At 45.2% G+C, this 24,548-nt stretch overlaps 1 protein-coding gene across 2 annotated transcripts in view; it reads left to right on the forward strand.

The window, feature by feature from the left end:
* Positions 1–24,548, forward strand: part of LOC140725772 (polyhomeotic-like protein 3) — a 163,520-nt gene that overhangs the window by 85,355 nt on the left and 53,617 nt on the right. For both annotated transcript variants that reach the window (XM_073041658.1, XM_073041659.1), the window contains exons 9-10: positions 5,572–6,167; positions 16,286–16,442. In XM_073041658.1, the coding sequence (XP_072897759.1) occupies positions 5,572–6,167; positions 16,286–16,442 (753 nt within the window). The remainder of the gene's footprint in view (positions 1–5,571; positions 6,168–16,285; positions 16,443–24,548) is intronic.

The raw sequence follows: 24,548 nt of genomic DNA on the forward strand, positions 1-24,548 counted from the left end.
CCAGAATCATTCTCATGACCTCCTCTGGACAAAGGATCTAGTGCTTTACTGGCATATATGTCAAATAAACTCTTCTCAGGCTTGTAGCCTAGTACAGGTATCGATTATAACCAACGTTTTGATGACAAACTCTGCCATCTTCATTAAGGATGATGTCTGTGCATGTCTAGTCCGGTGGTATTTATATCCCTGTAGTCTATCCCTCCTGATTGGTTAGTTCTCATCCAACAGGTTTTGACTCTCCCACGTTACTTAATTGAATTCCTGTTTTTACATAGAGCGAGACCTTCGCCTTTGTTAAAATTCTTTTCAGTTTATTTCAATGGCTTCCTTTGCCAAGCGGTCCCAAAAGCCATTGGCGCAGCACAGTAGTTTTGTGCTGTTGAAGTCAATCCTATGGCCATTGTGAATGCAATGTTCTGCTACTGCTGATTTCTCTGGGTAACCCAAATGGATACACCTCCTGTGCTTCTTGATGCGGGTTTCCACCATGTGTTCCATCTGGCTGATATGCGCTGCTCTGGATTCACAGAGTATCCTGTAAACGCCAGTCGACCTGAGTCCCAGGTAATCTCTGACCCGGAGAAGCTGTGATTTGAACTTTCTTACAGGCTTGTTAATGGTATTTCTTCAGGATCCTGGCATTCCTTCCAGAAACCATGGAAATATAGGGAAGACATGCAGTAGTGACAGGTTCCTCCTCATTGTTCCTCCTCCTGGTTTTTCAGTCAGCCCTTTTAAGGGCCTGATTGATTTCCTTCACCTTGTAGCCATTCAAAGGTTCAAAGGTACATTTAATGTCAGAGAAATGTATACAATATACATCCTGAAATTCTTTTTCTTCACAACCATCCACGAAAACAGAGGAGTGCCCCAAAGAATGAATGACAGTTAAATATTCGAACCCCAAAGTCTCCCCCCAGCTCCCCTTCCTTCCGTGTGAATCCCCCTCCCCCCACCGGCCAAAATAAAGTGCACCCGCTACCAGCACTCAAGTGTGAACAAAACAATAGCAAAGACACAGACTTGCAGTTACCCCACAGACTACATTGTTCACCCAATAATTCGACATGCTGCAAGCTCTCTCTCTCCTAATAAGGGAGAAAGAGGTGACTTCATTTTTCAACGGAGGAAATCTGTAGGAATGTCATGCGTAGTCATCTTATTTCCTTGGGGAGAGACTCTGGGTCCAAAATAGTTTTCACACAGTTAGTCAAAATAGAGAGAACCACTCTACATGAGGAGGCAAGATGCTGGCTGTTATTGTTGAGGTATAAGTCCGTGTGATTGGGTTTCTGATAGATGCCATGTCTGAGGCTATCATCCAGTTTCTCTCATATTAGAATGTACGAGAATGGGAGGCAACCACTCTTCTCCAAAAATTGAATGTTTGGATGTATACTGTTCAGATAGTCATGGAACTGTTGGAGTGCCTGGATTCCATGAGGCCTCACTACGAAGGTGTCGTCAGGGTATCTGAAGAAGCATTTGAGGCGTAAGGGCAATAAACTCAGAGCCCTCTCCTCATAGTCCCATGTAGAAACCAGCAATTGCTGGTGACAAGGGCGATCCCATGGCCACTCTGTCCATTTGTTCATAGTAGCTCCCCTTATAGAGGAAGTACGTTGATGTAAGGGTGTGTTCAAAAAGGTCAATGGAACCCTTATCAAACCTTGACCACAGGAGGACCATGTTATCCTTAATGGGAACACTCATGAAAAGGGACACAAATTCAAAACTGACCATTATGTCCTTCCGATTCAGCTGGATGTTGGTTATTGTTTTAATGACGTCTTTGAATTTGTGATGTGAGGCTCACAGCCCCCAACACAGCTCCTTGGATGCTATCCAAAGCAATCACATTTTTTCTTAGATAAGAGGCCCAAAACTGCTCACAAACTTTCAAGTGCGGTCTGAGCAATGCTTCATAAAGCCTCAGCATTTCATACTTCCAGGTCAATTCAAGGTAGGATATTTACAGTGAACAGTAGGACGCTGAGAAGTGTTGTAGAACAGAGGGCTGACTGCAGTCTGACCAATGCCTTTCAAAACTGAGCGTTACATCCTTTATTTCAGGTTTCAGCATTTCCACCAGGGGTTACAGCTTTGAAAGTCACACAGCCTTGTGCCTTCCGAATCCACGTCCACCTGCACTGAATAGAGGGGCATCCATTTAAATAGAGATGCAGAGAAATTTCTTTAACCGGGGGTGGTGAATTTGTGGAATTTGTTACCACCGGTAGCTGTTTAGGCCAGGTCGTTGGATGTGTTTAAGGCAGGGATTGATAGGTTCTTGATTGGACACAGCATTAAAGGTTACGGGGAGAAAGCCGGGGAGTGGGACTGAGGAGGGGAAGAAAGGATCATCCATGATTGAATGGCAGAGCAGACTTGATGGGCCAAATGGCCTAATTCTGCTCCTATGTCCTGTGGTCTTATTGTCTTGCCCGTTTTATTCTCCCAACATTGCCATCAACTCATTAAGGTCCTCCCTCACCAAGAGTGTGCACTCTTCTTATTGCTACTGAAGGGTGAAGGCACAACGATTCAGGAATAGCTTCTTCCCCTCTGCCATCTGATTTCTGAATGGACATTGAACCCACGAACACTGTTTCACTACTTTTTTATTTCCTATTTTTGCACTATTTATTTGATTTAACTATTTTTATACATATATATTCACAGTTTTTCCCATTATTATGTATTGTATTGTATTGCTGCTGCAAAGCCAGAGCACCTGGAGAAAATGCCCTCCCAAGGGGAACATGCCAATCCCAAACAAGCTAACAGCACCACAGATCAGGATTGAACTTGGTTCTCCAGACCAGTGTGGCAGCAGCTCTACTCTCTGCACTAGTTAATGTTTACGGGTTTGTTTTGGCTTTGCTTCATTTACAGTCTGTATGATAATATGGAACAACTATGCCATCTGGATTCAGACTTGGCTTGCTCAATGAGGCTTATGCTGGCTGGAAGTCTGTGACTAGTGGTGTTCCGCAGGGATCAATACTAGGATCTCTTCAGTTTCTGATGTATATAAATCACTTTGATGAAAATGTGGATATGTTAGTGTGTAGAGTTTCAGATGACAGAGTTTGGTGGCGTTGTGGATAGTGTAGAAGGCTGCCAATGGATACCAGCAGGATATAGATCATTTGCAGATGTGAACGGAGAACTGGTAGATGGAGTTTAATCCAGGCAAATGTGAGTTATTGCACTTTAGCAGGTCAAATGTAAAGGGCAAGTACACAGTTAATTTTTTACGTACTCACTGCCAGTTACACTGCTGGTGTTTAGAACAGCAATGAAGGTTCTCCATCTCTTGTGGTGTTCAGGGCTTCCTTCATCGTGTCTGTAACTTCCTCTCAGTTTTCACTACTGTCAGTCATGCAAGTCCCACGTAGAGACTCAGGAATAGCGTCGCACTCTGATGTAGAAGGATTCTTTATTGCTGTTTCCGTAACAGTTTTGTTTGACCTGTCAGGGTTGTCAGCCCTGAGTGGGACCTCCCAAACCTGGAGGACCGGTGGATCACTCTTCGTCTGGCCTCTACCCTTTGACCTGTTTGGCATGGGTTCCCCTACCAAGAACCAAAGCATAAAGCTTTGACGCTAGCCAGCATAGCTCTCCGGGTCATTGAGGCGTGCAAACCTCCAAACCATGTCAAGGTTGTGGTCCTCTTGGAAGATACAGTTAATAGCAGGACCTTTAACAGCACTGACGTACAGAGAGATCTTGGGGACTAAGTCCATAGCTTGTTGAAGGTGGCTACACAGTCAGTAGAATGGTTAAGGAGTCATATGGGATGCTTGCTTTATTAGTCAAGGCATTGAGTTAAAGAGTCAGGAAGTTATGTTGCACCTTTATAATTGCCCTATTGTAGGAAGTATGTTGAGGCTTTGGAGAAGATACAGGAGAGGTTCACCATGATGCTACCTGGATTCGAGGGTATGTGCTACACAGAGTGTTTGGACAAACTAGGGTTGTTTCCTCTGGAGGCTGAAGGGAGACTTAATAGAGTTTATAACCTTCAGTTTGATAAACTGTAGGACCAGACAGCCAGTGTGTTTTTCCAAAGGCTATATTATCTAATACTAGAGTGCATGCATTGACGGTGAGAGGAGTAAATTGAATGGAGGTGTGTGAGGCAGGTAGTTTTATGTGGAGAGCTGTGGGTGCCTGGAATGTGCTGCCAGGACCAGTTGGCTCTTAGACAGGTACATGAATATACAGAGAATGGAGGGACGAGGATATTGAAAGGCCTGGATAGAGTGGATATCCAGAGGATGTTTTCATTAGTCGGCGAGTCTAGGATCATGGTCTAGAGCAGGGGTCCCCAATCTTTTTTATGCCATGGACCCCTACCGTTAACCTAGGGGACACCAGGTTGGGAATCCATCACCTACAGCCTCAGAATAGGGAATTTCCTTCAAAACTGAGATTAGGAGGAATTTCTTCAGCTAGAAAACCATAAGACATTGGAGCAGAATTAGGTCATTCAGCCCATCGAGTCTGCTCTGCCATTCCATCATGGCTGATTTATTATCCCTCTCAACTCCATTCTCCTGCCTTTTCTCTGTAACCTTTGATGCCCTGTCTAATCAAGAACTTATCAAATTCCACTTTAAATGCATTCAGTGACTTGGCCCCAACAGCTGTCTGTAGCAATAAATTCCACTGATTCACCACTCTCTGGCTAAAGAAATTCTTCCTTATATTGGTTCTAAATTAATGTCCTTCTATTCTGAGACTTTTCCCTCTGACCCTAGACTCCTGCACTATTTCAACTCCCCACTGCTACTCTATCTAGGCATTTTAATATTCAATAGATTTCAATGAGAACCCCTTCATTCTTCCAAACTCCAGTGAGTACAGGCCCAGAACCATCAAATGCTCCTGATACATTAATCCTTTCATTCCTGGAATCATTCTCATGAATGTCCTCTGGACCCTTTCCAAAGGACTGTGTAGGTCAGGACGTTGGGTCTATTTAAGGCAGAGATTGTGAAGTTCTTGATGGGTGAGGGATGAAGAATTACAGGGACACAAAAGAATAAAGAAAATATGGATCAACACACAAAGGAGCTGGAGATTCTCAGTGAATCAGACAGCATCTCTAGAGAGAAATGAACAGGCTAAAACTCTTCATCTTGCTTAGACTGTCCATCTCTCTCCATAGATGCTGACTGATCAGCTGAGTTCCTCCAGCTCTTGGTTACAGGGATAAGATGGGAGATAAGGACTGAAAATTTGAAAAAACAACCCCAGTTGAAAGGTGGAGATGACTCGATGGGTTAATGGACCTCGCTCTGCTCCTGTACCTCACATGTAGGCTGAGAGGATTTAGTGCCGTGAACTTAAAATATTCCAGTACAGACGTCATAGGCCAACTGACCTGTTCTTGTGCTGCACCATTCTGTGTTCTATGTTCTGTTTGGATACAAAGTAAGTAGTTTATGGTGACATAAATGTAGTTTGATAATAAATTTATTTTGGACTCTGAACACTGTTCTGTATGGAGGGAGGGACGGAGTGAGCCATGTACTAATTTGGTGTGTTTATCCTCCACAGCCCCGTATACCCCGATGCAGCCTCACCAGCTGATCAAGCAGCCGCCGTTGACACAGCAGCAACCCTCCCCGCCCAAGGCACCTCACCGTCTGCCCCCGGCGCTCCAGGTGCAAGCCTCCGAGGCTGACCCCGTTCAGTCATGCCCACCACAGGCTCCTGTCCAGCCACCTCACTGTGTTTCCACCCAGGCGCACAGTCAGCCACTGAGCTCCCACCCCCAGGGCCAGCAGCACACAGTGGTGGTATCGCCAGCATTGTCCCGCTCACCCCCACCCCCTCCCCCCGTCCCAGCCCAGGCCGGCATCATTGTGCAGCCTCCTGCCCACCGCTCGCCAGTGGCCCAGATTGGACCCCTGAGGCAGACCCGGCCCCCCACCCCCCTCCAGCGCCTCCCACTGCAGCCTGTGCGTGCACTGGCTGTGGCCCCTGAGATTGTCTCCCCCACCCAGGTCCTGCCACAGACGGTGCTGCACTGCAGGGAGCAGATGCCCGCTGCCCAGGCCCTGGTCCAGATGCCCTTCCAGGCCCTACCTCCGCCTCAGACCATCGCCGTCAACCTACAGGTCCATGCATCGCCGCCGGTGGACGTACCCCTGGTAGGAACCATTCAGCCTCTCTCCGTGTCACGTGAAAAACTCACGCGGTGATGTTGTTGCTAATAAAGTATGGGAGTGGCACAGCAGCGGTGGTTAGCATGACACTATTACAGCACTAGCAACCCAGGTTCAATTCCCGCCATTACCTGTCAACAGTTTGTACGTTCTCCTGTGATCACAAGGGTTTCATTCGGATGCTGCAGTTTTTTCCGACATTACAAAGGCGTACAGGTATGTAGATTAATTGAGTGGTCCAGGCTTGATGGGACGAGGGGCATGTTATCTCTAAATAAGTAAACATTAAGTAAAATAAAGACATATGTGGCATCTGAGAGACGTCACCTCTATCACTGCAGCACTCACGCAGCCTCTCCTATGTCCTTGAGTCTCTGGCGTATGATAAGACATGAGACATACTGTAGGAGCAGAATCAAGTCATTCATCCCATCAAGTCTGCTCCACCATTCCATCATGGCTGATTTAAGATCATAAGACATAGGCGCAGAGTTAGGCCGTTTGCCCCATCGAGCCTACCTGGGTTCAATTCCCACAACTGTATGTAAGGAGTTTGTACATTCTCCCTGTGATCACGTGTGCTTACTCCGGGTGTTCCGGTTTCCACCCACAGTCCAAAGACGTACTGGTTGGCAGGCTAATTGGTCATTGTAAATTGTCCCTTCATTAGGCTAGGGTTAAATCGGGGGTTGCAGTGTGCTGCTGCTTGAAGGGCCAGAGGGCCTATTCCACATGTATCTCAATAAATAAATAAATCAAGAAATAAAGGCCATAAGACCGTAGGAGCAGAATTACACCATTTGGCCCTTTGAGTCTGCTCTTCCTTTCAATTTCAAGTTCAGATTTAGTCATCATTCATCCATACATGAATACCTGCGAATACAGTCAAATTAAACAGCATTACTCTGCGGCCAAGGCACAACACACCAACAACAGTCATACACAGCACATGGTACATATAGCACATATCGATAGCAGGCATATATAAGATAGAAAGCAAATACAAGATAGGAGTAAAATCCAGTCACACGAAAAGATGTAGTCCAAGCCCCTGAGTCCATCAGTGTTTCAGCAGTCTGAAGTCAAACACAATACAGCTTGTTTTCTGCTGAGTGAGCTCCGAGTAGTGGCAGCACTGACTCCAGCATGGACACCATGCCACACATTCTCCAGCACTCCAGAGGAGCACCCGACTCCCATGCATCTCCCTGGGTGGCTGCAAACAGGCGACACTGCAGCTTGAGGCCTAGTCCTTGCTATGACCGAGACCCCTGCCGATCAATCATGGCTGTTTATTTTCCCTCTCAATCCCATTCTCCTGCCTTCTCTCCATTACCTTTGACATCCTTACTAATCAAGAACCTATCAACCTCTGCGTTAAATATACCCAATGACTTGGCCTCCCTGGCTATCTGTGGCAAAGAAGTCCATCGATGCACCATCCTCTGGATACCGCCTCATCTCTGTTCCAAAGGGACTTCCTTGTATGCTAAGGCTGTTCCCTCTGGTCCTCAACTCTCCCACTATATGAAACATGCTCTCCACATCCACCCTATCTTGCCCTTTCCACAGGAATCTGTGGTAATTTCTGTCCAGTTACAGCAAAACTTAAATGGGAGGCTTCCTGCATTTGAGGGAGTTGTGTCAATATAATACCACCATAAAACAGCATTTAATTACCACTGTCATCACCAGTTAACTGGATTCTGACAAGTGCACTTGTTCCTCAATCACACTTCATTTACTTATGCATGAGGAGAAGAGCATGGCCCTTGTCACCAAAATGCTCTGAAGTTACAGATCAAAATTACCAGTTTTATACAGATATTGACCCAGTTGAAAAGTGTCCAGCTTTGGCTCAAAGGATGCTTCGGCTCGGAGGAGGTGTTGGCTCTGGGTAGGTTTTACTTTTGTTTTTCTCTGACTGTACCTGGTATAGTAAATGGTGTAGTGTGCTCTTCATGCCAGATGTTGGAGTCCTGGGAGACCCAGAGTCTCCCAGGGCACTACATCTGTATGAAGTGCATCTGACTGCAGCTCCTTGACGACCATGTTGGGAATCTGGAGCAGCAGCTGGATGACCTTCAGCTTGTATGGGAGAGTGAGGAGATAATTGATCGGAGTTACAGGGAGGTAGTTACCTCAAATTTGCAGGAGGTGAGTAGCTGGATGACTGTCAGGAGGAATGGAAAAGTAAATGGGCAGTTAGAGCAGAGCACACTTGTGGCCATTCCCTCAAAAACAAGTATACCGCTTTGGATACTTTTGTGAGGGATGACCTCCTGGGGGAATGCCATGGCAACCGGTTTTCAAGCACTGAGCATGGATCTATGGTGCAGAAGGGAAAGAGGGAGGAGAAGGGAGCGGTGGTCATAGGGGACTCAGTAGTGAGGGAAACAGATAGGAGATTCTGTGGAGTTGATTGGGATGTCTGGATGGTATGTGGCCTCCCAGATGCCAGGGTGAGGGACATCTCAGATCATGTCTATAACATTTTGGAGAGTGAGGGAGAGCAGCCAGATGTCTTGGTACATATTTGTACCAATGACATAGAAAGGAAAAACAAAGAGGTTCTGAAAAGAGATCTTAGAGAGCTAGGTAGAAAGCTGAGAAGCAGGACCTACAGGGTAGTAATTTCTGGATTGCTGCCTGTGCCACATGCCAGTGAGGGTAGAAACAGGATGATTTGGCAGATAAATGTATGGCTGAGATGCTGGTGCAGGAGGCAGGGCTTCAGATTCTTGAATCTTTGGGATCTCTTCTGGGGGAGGTATGACCTGTTCAAAAGTGAGGAGTTGCACCTGAACCCGAGGGGGACCAATATTCTTGGGGACAGGTTTGTGAGAGCTGTTGGGGAGGGTTTAAACTAATCTGGCAGGGGAGTGAGAACCAGAGTGAAGGGACTCAGGATAGGACAGATGGTAAAAAATGTGAAGATAGCATGCAGTCAGACTGTTAGGAAGGGCAGGCAGGTGATGGGACATGGTCACAGCCAACAATGTTGGCGCATGGCCAAGTGGTTAAGGCTTTGGGCTAGTGATCTGAAAGTCATTAGTTCGAGCCTCAGCCGAGGCAGTGTTTGTGTCCTTGAGCAAGGCACTTTACCACACACTGCTCCTGCACGTTTATAGCCCAGTGGCGGTGGTTGGTGCAGTATGGACAAGACAAGACAGGTTGAGAATCAGTACATTAGGGATGCAAAATCAAAAAGGGTAGCAAATATGGTACTCAATGTGTTGTATCTCAGTGTGCAAGTATAAGAAATACAGTGGATGATTTTGTTGCACTGTTACAGATTGCCAGATATGATGTTGCGGCCATCACTGAATCGTGGCTGAAGGATGGCTGTAGTTGGGAGCTGAATGTCCAAGGTTATGTGTTGTGTTGGAGGGATAGGAAGGTGGCAGAGGGTGAGGTGTGGCTGTACTGGTAAAGAATGGTATCAAATCAGTTGAAAGGTGTGACATTGGATTGGAAGATGTTGAATCCTTGTGGGTTGAGTTAAGAAACTACGAGGTTAAAAAAGGACCCTGATGGCAGTTATATACAGGCCTTCCAACCATGACTGGTAGGTGGCCCACAGATTACAACAGGAAACAGAAAAGGCAATGCTATGGGAGATTTAAACATGCAGGTCGATTGGGGAAAGTCAGGATGGTAATGGATCTTAAGAGAGTGATTTGTTGAATGCCTAAGAGATGGCTTTTTGGAGCAGCTTGTTGTTGTGCCTACTAGGGGATCAGCTATACTGGATTGGGTGTTATGTAATGAACTGGAGGCGATTAGGGAGCTTAAGGTAAAAGAACCATTAGGAACCAGTGATCACAATATGATTAAGTTCAGCTTGAATTTTGATAAGGAGAAAGTAAAGTCTGATGTAGCCGTATTTCAGTGGAGTAAGGGGAATTGAGAGAGGAGTTGGCCAAAGTAAATTGGAAGGAGATCCTGGCAGGGATGTCAGCAGAGCAGCAATGACGTGTGTTTCTGAGAAATATCAGGAAGGTGCATGCAGGACATGTGTATTCCAAAAACAAAGAAATACTCCAGTGGCAAAATAGTACAACCGTGGCTGACAAGGGAAGTCAAAGCTAATGTGAAAACAAAAGTGAGGGCATACAACAAAGCAATAATTAGTGAGAAGGTAGAGGATTGGGAAGTTTTCAAAAACCTGCAGAGGGTTATCATACCTTTCAAAGGGTTGTCTATACTCACTGGAATTTAGGAGGATGAGGGGGGATCATTGAAACCTTTTAAATATTGAAAAGTCTAGACAGAGTAGATGTGGAAAGGATGTTTCCCATGGTGGGAGAATCTAAGACAAGAGGGCATAGCCTCAGTATAGATGGGCACCCTTTCAAAACAGAGATACAGAGAAATTTCTTTAGCCAATGGGTGGTGAATTTTTGGAATTTGTTGCCACATGCATCTGGAAGCCAGGTCATCGGGTGTATTTAAGGCAGAGATTGATAGGTTCTTGATTGGACGTGGTATCGAAGGTCACAGGGAGAGGGCCAGGAAATGGGGTTGAGGAGGAGGAAAAAAAAGGATCAGCCATGATTAAATGATGGAGTAGACTTGATGGGCTAAATGGCCTAATTCTGCTCCTAGGTCTTATGGTCTTATGCACTTATAAAATTGGTGCACCTTTGATCTAATTATTTGCATATTTAGCATTTTTATCATAAATAGTCAGAATTACACCTTTTATTCTAGGGTGGAAATGATAATAATGAGAGGGCGGATGGTGGGTCATGGTTCTTTAGCGTTGTTACAGCAGAGGGTGGTAGTTGGGATAAGTTCCCACAAGCTATTAAATGCTTCTCATGATGTGTATCTCAAATCGTCTTTGACAACCAAGTCTAGCTCCTGGCCTTCACATGTTGCTAAGCTTCAGCCCAGTGGAACCATTTCTACTGACAGAAAACGGGGCAAAGACAGGTTACTGGCACCTCACTTGGGTAGATGGGGCTTGTCAGCCATTGTTGTCAGCTGATCTAGGAGAAGAAAAGTTCTGATATCCATGCTGGAGTCCCTAAGGCAGTCTTACATTGAGTTCAACGCTGACTGGCACTGTGACACTGCTGGTACCTAACTGTATCAGTGTCTGCCATTCCTTTGGATTCATCATTGCATGAAGAGTGTGCTACGTGGGCAACAGCTTGCTCTCCATATCATACTACCTTGGCTTGCATATCACGTAGACAGCTGGGACGCAACCTCTGTGGTTGATCCCAACCAAAAAAGATCCACAATTTTGGGCAAAGGGCCTGTACTGTGCTGTACAGTTTCACCACATTGCGGGCTGATGGGCCTGTACTGTTTCATGTTTTATGTTCTAATACATATTTTAAGTGTTAATAACCAATAAAATATATGCATTAAAAACCACAAATCTTTGAAAATCAGAAACTTACTGTCCAAATAGCTAGAAAATGCTACAGAGCTTCCGTGAACATCCTTATCTGCTCGGGTGTGTCTGGTGCCCTTCGTTCTCAGGCTTTGAGCAAAGAAGCTGTGCGAAGAGGAACAAGACTCTCAAGATTTGAGTTTTGCTTGGTAGCCTTGTTCCACTGGAGTCACAACAATGTCTGCACAATGCCTCTGTCAGCTCCTTATCTTAACCCTTCCCCTGCTGCAGCTTTCACACAGTCATTAAGTGGCACTAGATTTGTTAGGCATCTAATTACTAGTTTAATTAGTGTTGTCACTAGTGGGCTGAAGGGCCTGTTCCTGTGCTGTGCTGTACTGTTCTGTGTCTCTGTGCCAAATATGATACAATTTAATTTGAGCGTAGGAGACTGAGAGGTGATTATAGAGAGAAAAAAATGAACTCACATTATTTTCCCAGGATTGAGTAATCAAGAACAGTAGGGCATATAGTACTGTGTAAATGTCTTGGGCACATATATATAGCTGGGGTGCCTAAGAAACGCGAAGTGGACAGCGAGTTTGTAAATTTGGCAGGAGCACAGGATGTTGGGAATGGCGAGGGTGGAGTGCCATGGGAGGTGTGTGGGACATGTGCCAGCCCTGGGTTGGGGAAGATGGGGTGGGTGCAGACACACTCAGCACTGAGACACCAGTCAATGTCATTTGATTCCAAACAATTGGTTTATTGATCATATAGATCATGTCTCTTTGGATTTCCAGTCCCTCCCTGTCCCTTCCCTCTTTCCCAGCCATGATTCCCCTCTCCCTGCTTCTTCCCACTGTCAGTCCACGATAGAGACCCATATCAGAATCAGGTTTATCATCACTCACATATGTCATGAAATATGTTTTTTTCTTGGCAGCAGTGCGATACATAAAAGTACTGTGCAAAAGTCTTAGGTACTCTAATTATATATACATACCTAAGACTTTTGCATGGTATTGTAGATTGAACGTAAGAGGGGAAATATTTAATAAACACTTGAGGGACAACTTTTTTTACACAGTGATGCTCATATGAAACAACCTGCCAGGGGAAGTGGTTGAACCAGGTACCAATAATATAGGACAGGAACAGGCCCTTTGCCCCATGGTGTCGTGCCAAACTAATTAAAATAGATTAAAGGTCCAACTAACCTAATTCTTTCCGCTCACACCATGTCCATATCTCTCCATTCACTGCACATCCATGTGCATACCTAAGAGATCCTTAAACACCTCTATTGTACTTGACTTCACCATCACCCCTGGCAGCACGTTCCAGGCACCCATCACTCTGTTTAACTTGTCCTGCACATCACTTTTAAACTTATTCCTCTCACTTTAAATGCCATGCCCTCTGGTATTAGACATTACTTGATGTAGGTACAATAACAACTTTTAAAATCATTTGGACAGGTACATACATTGGAAAGACTAAGAAAGCTGTGGACCATAAGTGGACATGTGGGACTAAATTCTTGGTTGGCATAGACCATTTGGGCTGACGGGTCTTGTTTTCATGCTGCATAGTTCAATGAGTCCAACTAACCTCATCTATATTCCTCCATCCTGGTCCAAATCCCTCCACTCTCTTCCTGTTCAGTGTCTGTCTAAATGCTTCTTAAAGGTTGCCATTGCATCTGCTTCCACTACATCCCCTAGCAGTATGTTCCAGGCTCCCACTACTCTCCAAGTTAAAATAACATCAATATTTAAAAAATTTTCAGCTCTGATAGACTACACTCAATGGCCACTTTATTAGGTGTCTCCTGAACCTTTATTAGCTTCATGGTCTTCTGCTGCTCTAGCCTATCCACTTTAAGGTTTGATGTGTTGAGCATTCAGAGATGCTCTTCTGCACACCACTGTTGTAATGTATGTTTATTTGAGTTACTGCTGCATTCCTAACAGCTTGAACCATTCTGGCCATTTTCCTCTGACCTCTCTCATTAATAAGACATTTTTAACCACATAACTTCTGCTCACTGGAATTGTTTTTTTGTTTTTTGCACCATACTCTGTAAACTCTTGAGATTGTTGTGTGTGAAAATCCAAGGAGTTCAGCAGTTTCTGAGATACTCTAAGCAACCCATCTGGCACTGACTATCATTTCACAGTCAAAGTCACTTAAATCACATTTCTTCCCCATTCTGATGTTCAGTCTGAACAACAACTGAACCTCTTGACCATGTCTGCATCCTTTTATGTGTTGAGTTGCTGCCACATGATTGACTGATTTGCATTAATGAGCAGGTGTACGGATATACCTAATAAAATGGCCTCCAAGTGTAACTAATCTCATCCTCCATCATAGTTCATACTCTTCCATCCCCTTCCTGTTCATGTGCCTGTCTAGATGTCTCTTAATCTTTGCTTATGCATCTGCTTCCACCACTTCCCCTGGCAGCACATTCTAGGCAACCACACTCTCCAAGTAAAAATAACTTACCTCACCAATCTCTTAAATTTTCTGACTCTTCTCACCTTAGACCTAAACCCTCTTGTATTTGACAAGACTGAACACCTGACTTGTGCATGCCTCTCAATTTTATAAACTTCTATCAGGTCACCAAAGCTCCAGATAAATCAATCAAATTTTTCCAAACTCTCTTTAATGTTCATACCCTCCAACCCAGGTAGCATCCTATCAGCTCTGCAAAGCTCCCACATTCTTCCTGTAGTGGGGTGACCAGAACTGTACAGGATATTCCAAATATAGAATAATGAAACCTTTATACAGTTGCAACATGATTTCTTGACTCTTGTGCTCAATGTCCTAACAGATTTTAGAGTAGGAGTTCCCAACCTCGGGTCCATGGATCCATTGCTTAATGGTATTGGTTCATGGTATAAAAAAGATTGGGAACCCTAGTCTAGGGTGGTCACAGAACATAGAAAATAGAACAGTATAGCACAGTAATCAAATGCTTAACTAAACTAATTCCATACCTCTCCATATCTTATTTCCTGCACATTCATGTGCCCATCTAAGAGCCTCTCAAACACTTATGTCGTATCTGCCTTCACCACCACCCCTGCCAGTGCTTTCCAGGCCTGCACCACTTTCTGTGTAAAAAAAAATACTTATCCTGTACATCTCCTTTGAACTTTTCCTCCTCTCACTTAAGTGCATGCCCTCTAATATAAGTAATTTCAAATCCAGGAGGAAGATACCAGCTGTCTACTTTATCTATACCTTTCATAATCTTATGAACTTCTATCAGATCTCCCCTCAGCCTTAGCTATTCCAGTGAAAACAACCCAAATTTGCCCAACCTCTCCTTGTAGCTTATCTCCTTATAACCACTCTAGATCATCACTGTGCCCAGTGGCTCTCAGGAAACCCAGGCAGCATCCTGGTAAGTTTCTTCTGTACAAAGTCTCCACATTCTCCCTATAATGGGGGTGACTGGAACTGAATGCCATACTTCAGATGTGGCCTGACCTGAGCTTTATTAAGCTTAAAAGATAAAAGAGAAAATATATTAAAGATTAGCATTATTTCTCACATGTACATTGGAACATTAGTGAAATGTGTCATTTGTGTCAACACCAACACAGTCTGAGAATGAGCTGGGGGTAGCCCGTAAGTGTCACCATGTTTCTGGCACCAACACAGCATGCCCATGACTCACTAGCCCTCACATGTACGTCTTTGGAATGTGGGGGAAACCAGATCATCCTGTGGAAACTCACTTAGATATGGGGAGAATGTACAAAATCTTCACAGGAATTGGACCCCAATCATTTAGCATTGGTGCTGTAAAACAATGAGCTAACTGCTACACTACTTAATAACAATAATAGTAATAATAACTTGATTTATATAGCACCTTTCATACAGTAAGATGCAAGCTTAAAGTGCTTTACATAAATTGTAAAGATTAATCAATATAGTCATAAAAATATGTGACAAAATTAAAAATCATAAGACAATATTATATAGAATAAAATGTAATTGAATATACCAAATTATATAAATGTATCAACATCAACAGGCATTAAGTAATCCTATAAGTGGGCCAAATTTTAAAAAGTAGGTTTTCAGAAGTGTTTTGAAACGTTCCATGGTACTTGTCATCAACATCGTGCCGTGTTGTATGACATGGGTGGTCCTGGTCTCATGATCATGATTTTCCTTGGCAAATTTTTCAACAGAAGTGGTTTGCCATTGCATTCTTCTGGGCAGTGTCTTTACAAGATTGGTGATCACAGCCATTATCCGTAGTACTAGTCTGAAGTCTCTCAATTGGTAGAGAATTCCAGGTTTTTGGTGCATAAGAACAAAGGGGCACTTCACCAGTTCTTACATGACTGCCTCTAGGAACACTAAGCAAACTTGTATTCACAGATCTAAGATTATGATGAGGGCTTTAAGGAGTTAGACTTCAAAATATATGGTAGTGAAGGTCACTTGGAACTAAGAACGGGAACAATAAAAAGAAGTGGAACAGTAATTTTGAGAAGTATGTACTGATTATTATTATACTGAGTATTCTTGATGTTGTTACCTGTTTGCTGACATCTCCTTTCAGTGCCTGTCAAAGGGTTAGATTGTATGTGAGACCGTGCACATGCCATGTGGAGTGGTCTGTGATAACTGAGCTCTGCCTGTTTCAGGTGTTACTAGAGACAGGACCTTTCCGCATTGGGTCCTGTGCTTTAACAGTGAGTCCTTGTGCCTCCATCAGGTGTGCTCGGTAGAAGACACCTGCGACCAGGAGATGAGGGAGGAGCAGGACGAGTGCTTCGCGGTGCAGAGAGCTTCCTCGCCACCCACCTCCCACTCTGAATCCTCCATCTCGGCAGCTGAAGGGGAAGCACAGACAGCCGAGGACGTTTGCCAAGGTCAGGCACCTAGTCAAGAGAATAAATGCAAACATGAGAAAATGGTTTGGCAAGGGAAGCTACTAAATAGCTCAATAGAAACAGGGCTTAGTACTGCCCTGGATGTCGTGTTCCGTTCTGGTCACCTCATTATAGGAAGGCTGTGGAAGCTTTAATGAGGGTGCAGAGGAGATTCACCAAGATGCTGCCCGGATTGTAGAGCAAAGTCCCTCAAAATCCCTCAAAGTTGCTGTGCAAGTTGATAGGGTTTTTGAGAAGGTGTATGTTGTGCTGGCCTTCTTTAGTTGGGTGATTGAGTTCCAAAGTATCAAGGTAATGTAGCAGCTGTATAATAACTTTGGTTAGACAACTCTTGGAATATTGTGTTCAGTTCTGGTCACCTCAATATGGGAAAAGTATGGAAGCTTTAGAGAGGGTGCTGAGGAGATTTACCAGGACACTGCCTGGACGAGAGAGCATGTCTTATGAGGAAAGGTTTAGATCTAGGATCTATCTCTTTGGAGTAAAGAAGGATGAAAGGTGACTTGATAGAGATGTAGAAGATGATAAGAGGCACAGATAGATTGGACAGCCGGAGACCTATTCCCAAAGAAGGAAATGACAAATACAAGGGGGTATAATTTTAAAGTGAATGGAGGAAAGTATGGGGAGGGGGGAAGTAATCAGGGGTACACTCTTTACATAGAGAATGGTAAGTGCATGGGACACATTGTGAGGGGCGGTGGCAGAGGCAGATATGTAAGAAACATTAGATAGGTACGTGGATAAAAGAAAAATGGAAGGCTATGTAGGAGAGAAGGGTTAGATTTATCTTGGAGTTGCTTAAAAGGTTGGCACATCATGGGCCATAAGGGCTGTACTGTTTTATGTAACAGAAGGTTTACTCTGCCTCCCCCCCAGCTAAGGATCCCAGCATGAAATGATTTTTTGTATTCCTGCTGGTGATCCCTCTTCATGTGTGTCAAAGCTAGCACAGGATTGGTGATTATTTAAACCAGTTAGAGCCTTTGTGGTGGGTGGAAAAAGGGTGGTCAGGGTTATTTAAGGAAATTGTATTGAACTGGCAGACTGAGGTGAGTTCAGATGACTCGGAGGGTTGTATATCTGTTATTCTTCACACTGTGGGACTGAGGATGCTCAGTGAAGGAATATATTCAACACTCAGTTCAATAGGATTTTGGGTTCTATGGGGATTAGGTGTAGAGGAGCACTAATGCCTGCAAACTACCTTTTCCTAAATCTCCCTTCTGGAAAGTTATATAGCGGTAATGAAACAAAAATGTCACACCATATTAAAAGTTTCTTCAGTCAGTTCAATCATTCTACTCCCCCGCACCCCTCTATCTGTTACCTCAGTTACTGTACTACACTACAAACACTTTAAACCAATTTTTATAAAACTGCTTACATTGTAAGTACATGCTGGTATTTATGTATTTATGCACATTTTAATCCCTATCAATACTTTAACCTTAATTCTTTATAATTAAGAATTATGTTAAACCATAAGACATATGAACAGAATTGGGCCATTTCGATCATTGAGACTGCTCCACCATTCCGACATGATTGATTTCATTCTCTGTACTCCATTCTCCTGCCTTCACTCCATAACTTTTGACACCCTTACTAATCAAGAGCCTATCAACCTCCACTTAAAATATATCGAATGACTTGGCCTCCACAGCTGTTTGCTGCAGTGAATTCCACAGATTCAGCACTCTTTAGATAAAGAAATTTCTCATAACCTCTCCATATCCATTCTATCTGTGTCTTTCAATATTTGTTATGTTTCAATGAGATCTCCTCTCATTCTTAAAAACTCCAGTGAGTTGAGACCCAGAGCCATCAAGCACTCCTCATACGTCCTTTCTTTTACAGTATGTTCTAATCCTTTGGAAATGAATGCTTTTGGTTGCATTTTGCTCCCTGACTAGCACAACACAACATATTCCTAATGAATATAAATATGTATGGTGAATTAGGTTGATCCTTGATTCTGCTGTGAAGTTCAGATACACGATCTGCCAAATTCTTGCATTCTTATAAAAGCAAGTGAAAAATTGTCCCCTTGAAAGAACAGGTTGTATCTATGGAACTCCAAGCCCCAGGATGTATAAAGTGCTATATTATAACTTCGTAGTTTTAGGCACTGCAGAAATGCTGCAACCACACAGCAGGATCCCACAATAGCCAGATCATCTGTTTAATAGATCTGCTGGAGGAACTTAGTGGCTTGAGCTGTGTCTGCAGGAGGAAAGGATCAAAATCCTGTAAAAGTCTTGATATATGTTCTCAACCTTAAATCAACTCCCCTCCCCCCACCAGCAAACAAGAATCATCAGCACTCAACACTGAGCACTCAAGCATGAGCAAGGCAACGACAAAGACACAAACTTGCAGTTACCTCAAAGACTTAGCGTTTCACCCGGTATTCGACATACCACAGGCTCTCTCTCTCCCTAATAAGGGAAAAAGAGATGTCTCTGTTTTCACAGCGAGAGGGGAGACAGAGCTAACAACTCGCTGGTTTATGATGTTAAAAGTCCATTACGTTGCTTTTATTGAGCTCTCTGCCCAAAGATCTAGGCACACAGCCGTAGATATTCCAACTCCCCTGATGACACATGGGTCTCTTGTTGTGACACCAACCTTTGATCCACCCGTCTCTGGAGCCCTGAGATCCTAGGCCTCCAAAGCTGAGCTGGACTCTCAGTCCGAACCCTTGGTGTTCCGAACAACGGCCAGTTATGAAAGCCCGAGAGCGGGTCCCATTCCTGCAAAGAACCATAGTCAGCATGTAACTCCAGGTCAGGGTCTTCAAAAGAGCCCTGAAAGGGAAAAATAAAGATATTAAAGATGGAAATAGAGCTGTTTCCAAAGATGCAAGCAAAGGAGTCGTGGTTTAGTGTCAGCATCATGTTGCTCTGCCTTCTTTTGCCATAACATCCCAATCCTTGTGCTCAATACTCTTGTTACAAGGATTAACCCCTTAGTAATAATGATCAGAGAGGCACAATGAGTATCTGTTTTTTACCTACAAGGACCTTTACTATCTCAAATGAAGAGCACGTTAATTTACACAACTGAGTACCTGTGTACAGACCTACTAGGATTCCCTGACCCTCCATGAATAGTCAATAAAGACAAAAAGTATTACCCGGGGAAGGAGTCTATGGTGGCCATATGTTCCTTGTGGTCCTACTCTGATTTCCATGTGTCCATGGGGTCCTCCACATTGCGATGGTTGGTCTCTGGAGAGTTGCATTTGAAGCTCTTAACTCTTATCGTGTTCCTCACCCCTGACCTACCTGGGTCACCTTCTTATTGGCTCTGGTCCAGGGCAATGGCCAGGATTGTACGGTATCTAACCTGTCTCATGCCTTTGTTCTTTTCAACTTTGACTCATTCAAACCAGTCAAACCAGGTGACCCAGGCACTGAGCCTCCTCCTGCAAGCCTGCCAATTTACATGATACATAACTACTTGCCTGAGAATGGTCTGAGGTTTAGCTGGTCATTAGCTGAAACTCCTTCTGTCCACATACAATTACTCTGATTAAGTTATCCCGGAGCAAGAAACAGTTCATCAAAGTGTTCACAAAATGGGACGGCTGTAAGGATAGTCCCACAAATCAGCCGCCTTCATCTTCAAGCACCAAGCAAGGATAAAGACAATTGGTTTGACTACTTCCACTGCCCTTGATTTATCCAAATGATTTGTAGTCTGGGTTCTTTCTCGCCAACACTCTTAAAACACCAATGTGTAAAAAGCTCTCTTTACAACCCTTGCCACTATCAAGGGATTCTTTATCTGTATTCCCAGATCCCTTTGTTCTACCACGCACTTAGTGCCCCATCATTCACTGTGTTGTTATCAGTTCACGGGTAAACATCAGGAAATGCTGAATTTCATGAGGCAGAATTCACCCAGACTGTTAAGGGTTAAGTTTGCCGTGTATGGTATGTGTTACGTTGTACATTATTACTTCTTCTATAAATATAGACAATGTCGCCATTTGTTGACAGGGGAATAAACTGTATGTTAGAAGTAGTTACACTCTTGTTGATTTTTGTTGACACTCCTACACTGGTGACACCAACATTCCTCTGGACGATTCTGGAGTGATTTCACTTGTTTCACAATCAGGACTGCAGATGCCATTGCTCTCAAGCTCCCTGACTTCTGGCAGAAACATGCCGCAGTTTGGTTTGCTTAGGTAGAGGCCTAGTTCGCAGTATGGGGAATCTTGCAAGATGAGAGGAAATACTACTATGTGTCACAGCGTTAGACAGTTCTGTGGTGACCAGAGTGATGAGCTTCCTACAGCACTCCCTGGAAGTCGGCAGGTACGAGACCCTTAAGCAACTCCTTCTAGAGACTTCCGAACTTACGGGTCTGAGCACACCTGTCGGCTCCTCTCACTGCCCGGCTTAGGCGACTCCAAGCCGTTGGAGCTGATGGACCACATGTAGTCCCTTCTTGGCAGACATCAGCCTGTTTCATCTTCAGAGAGCTTATCCTGCAACAACTACCAGGCGAGGTGCAGTCAGCTCTGGCTGCCTGTCCCCTGAAAGACCTCTAGGTTCTAGCGAGAGAGGCTGACAGGTATATTCTGTCACCAAGATGGCCTGTGTGACCATGTGGCTGGACAACTTCACCGCCTCGCCGCCACCTAAACATGAGAGAATCATTGGGGCTCAACAATGGTCTCCTCCCCTGTGTTTCTACCACTTGAGGTTTGGGCTGAGAGCTAAGAAGTGCTGCCCACCCTGTGTGTTCAAGGAGTTGGGAAACAGAATGGCCAGCGCCTGTTAGCTGCTGTGGGCGTCGGCAGGTCAGGCAGTTTGTTGTTCATTACAGACAGTCTGGGTGCTGTTTCTTCTGTGACATGGATGCTCAGGTGAGCATCCTGCCCGCGTCTAAATTGGACTTAGGAACTGAGGAGTATGGACTGTCTCTCAAGGCGGCACTCAGCAACGCCATCCAGACTTTTAGTAAGTGTGAGATGGTGTTGTGCTTTGGCGGGCAGAAGTTCTGCTGGAATTTTGAGTTGGCGGCAATGTCTACACCTTGCCGGGGGTTGACTTCCTCTGCACCAACAGCCTTCCCGCTGATGTCCAGAGCCAGTGCTTTGTCAATGCAGACACTTCCTACTCCCTCTCCGGCACACGCAGCGTCACCGGCACTTCAAAGTTGTCCAGCTCCCTTTCCACCTCCAACGACTTCCTCCACCTCCTCTCTGAGTTCCCGGACCTGACCGAGCCCACCTTCTCCTCCTCCATCACTAAACACAGGGTGGAACAGCACATCTTCACCACCAACCTACCCGTTTACACCCGTGCCAGGTGCCTCGACCCAGAGAAGCTAGCCATCACTAAGGCTGAATTTGACGCCATGGAGCACCTGGGCATCATCAGGTGGTCCAGCAGTCCATGGGCTTATGTGCGAAAACCAGGTGGGGGAAGGTGGGGTGGGTGGTCTCCATGTGCTGAGTACCACCGCCTCAATGACGCCACAACCCCTGACTGACACCCGATCCCGCACATCCAGGATTCCTCTGCCTGCCTGGTAGGGAAAATTTTTTCTCGAAGGTGGACCTCATTCGCAGTTATCACCAGGTCTCTATCCTTTGTCCACCCAAGTGACATTCCTAACACCGCTGTTATTCCACCATTTAGTCTGTTTGAGTTCCTTTGGATACCGTTCGGGCTGAAGAACACGGCACAGACCTTTCAATGTCTCATGGACAGTGTTCTCAGTGATTTACCATACCTGTTTACGTAGTTGACATTTTGGTAGCCAGCTCTTCTAAGGACGAATGTTTCTTACGCTTGAGAGCCCTTTTCAAACACCTTAGTCAGGACAGTCTTATCGTCAACCAGGTGAAGTGCCAGTTTGGACTGTCCGTGGTCAATTTTCTCGGACACCGTGTGAATACAGCAGGGGCAGTTCCCCTGCCAGCTAAAGATGAGGCTGTTAAGTGCTTCCCTCGGGCAGTCACTGTCAAGGCCCTGCAGAAGTTTTTGGGCATGGTGAACCATTTTATCCCCAAAGCAGCTCAGCTCATGCACTCTTCTGTGAGGCCCTTAAGGGCAAAGTGGCCAAGCACGTTGTGGACTGGACATAGGAAAGGTCCAAGGCATTCTCAGACATTAACCGGACATTGTCTAATGCAACGCTGCTGGTGCACTCCTTCCCAGACGCGCTGATCGCTTTTACCACGGACGCGTTGGATTGCACGGTCGGCGTGGTGCATGAGCAATTGGTCAATGGCGTTTGGCAGCCTCTCGCCTTTTTGGCTGTCAGCTTCACCCCTGCAAGTGCGAGTACAGCACATTCAACTGTGAGCTTCTCGGCCTGTATTTGGCAGCGTGGCATTTTCATTTTCTCCTAGAGGGCTGTCTTTTCACGGCTAAGGTCTCTGAACCTTGGTCTGCTCAACAGCAGCGCCATCTCTCTTTTATTTGAGAGTTCACCACGGACATCCAGCATGTCACGGGGAAGCATAACCTCGAGGCTGACAGCCTTTCCTAGTCCTTCACTGGTGCTGTCATTTGGGTGTGGACAACGCACAGATAGCAGCAGACCAGATTTCGGACCTTAGCATGCAGGCAGACACAGGGTTGAAATTGGCAGACATTACTTTCGGTGACAGTGGCGTTTCACTGCTGTGATGTGTCTTTGGGGCGACCCAGGCCGGTTGTGCCGGTGAGCTGGCGGCAGCACATTTTTGATGCGGTCACTGGGCTTTCTCACCTGGGCCGGAGGGCATTGCAGAAACTGCGGGCAGAGAAGTTTGTGTGGCATGGGCTTATAAATGATGTCAGGGACTGGACTCATGCTTGTTTTATGTATCAATACATAAAGGTTGGCTCATTTGGCTCTTTACGCGGTCCCTGTGCGGTGTTTTGGCCATGTGAATCTGGATTTGGTTGACACATTGTCCCCCTCATGCAGGTGTATTCACCTCCTCACCATAGCTGATAGAACCACACGTTGGTTGGAGGCAGCGCCGCTGTTGTCCATTTCACCCATCCGAGTGTTCATTGGCTTGTGGATCGCTCAGTTTGACGTCCCATGGGATATGGCTTCAATCCAAGGGATGCAGTTTACGTCTGAGCTTTGGTGTGCAGTTGTCCATGATCTAGGGGTCAAACTGCACCAGACTACCCTCAGGCCAATGGTCTGTGCAAATAGTTCCACAGTTCAATGAAAGCGGCTTTATGCTTGTCTCAGTGATGGTTGTTCGGTGGACAGACTGCTGTGGGTCATGTTGAGCCTGAGGATGGCCCCTAAGGCTGACTTTCAGTCCTCTTCTGTGGAACACATTTTTGGGCAACCCCTGCAGGTGCCAGGAGAGTTTCTCCCAATATCCATGGTCTCAGGGTCCACTTTGCAGCATCGGTCGGCTTTTATAGGCAACAGCAAAACTTCACTCCGGTGCCCACTGCACAGAATGGCCTGCGGCGGTCACAGCTGTTGCCAGGTCTGTGGGAGGTGAAATATGTGTTTGTGTATCATGATGGACATTGGGATCTCATGCAACCACCTTATGATGGCCAGTTCCATGTGTTGAAAGCGTGGGATAAGTTTTTTACGCTGGACTTTGGAGGTATCCTGGACAGTGTTTCTGTGGATCATCTCAAGCCTGCCCATTTGGACCTGGACTCTCCAGGGGAAGTGGAACAGCCCTCGTGGAGGGGCCAGCCTCCCACCTCCAGACCTCTGACATTGACTGTTCTTCCTCCCCAGCACCTACCCATGAAGGCAGGAGTAGGTTCAGCCGTTTTGTGGGACCCAACTCTTTTGACTTTGTCTACTAGGTTGAATTCTGGGGGTCTGCTTAATTTCATTAGGCAGAATTCACCTAGACTGTTAAAGTTAAATTTGCTGTGTATGTTACATTTTACATCATACGTTATGTTTTGGGGGATACATCTTGAGTTGGAAGGCTGTACGTTTGAACCCCACTGTAGACAATTAGAGATGCTACAGAGAGTTGCACTGTTCAAGGTGCCACTTCTCAGATTCAACAATGAATCACATCTGTTCCCACTCAGCTGGATAAGTCAGATCTTCTGGCACTACCTTGAAGTGGGGTGG

The sequence above is a fragment of the Hemitrygon akajei genome, chromosome 3, assembly GCF_048418815.1.
Source record: "Hemitrygon akajei chromosome 3, sHemAka1.3, whole genome shotgun sequence".
NCBI classification, from domain to species: Eukaryota; Metazoa; Chordata; class Chondrichthyes; order Myliobatiformes; family Dasyatidae; genus Hemitrygon; species Hemitrygon akajei.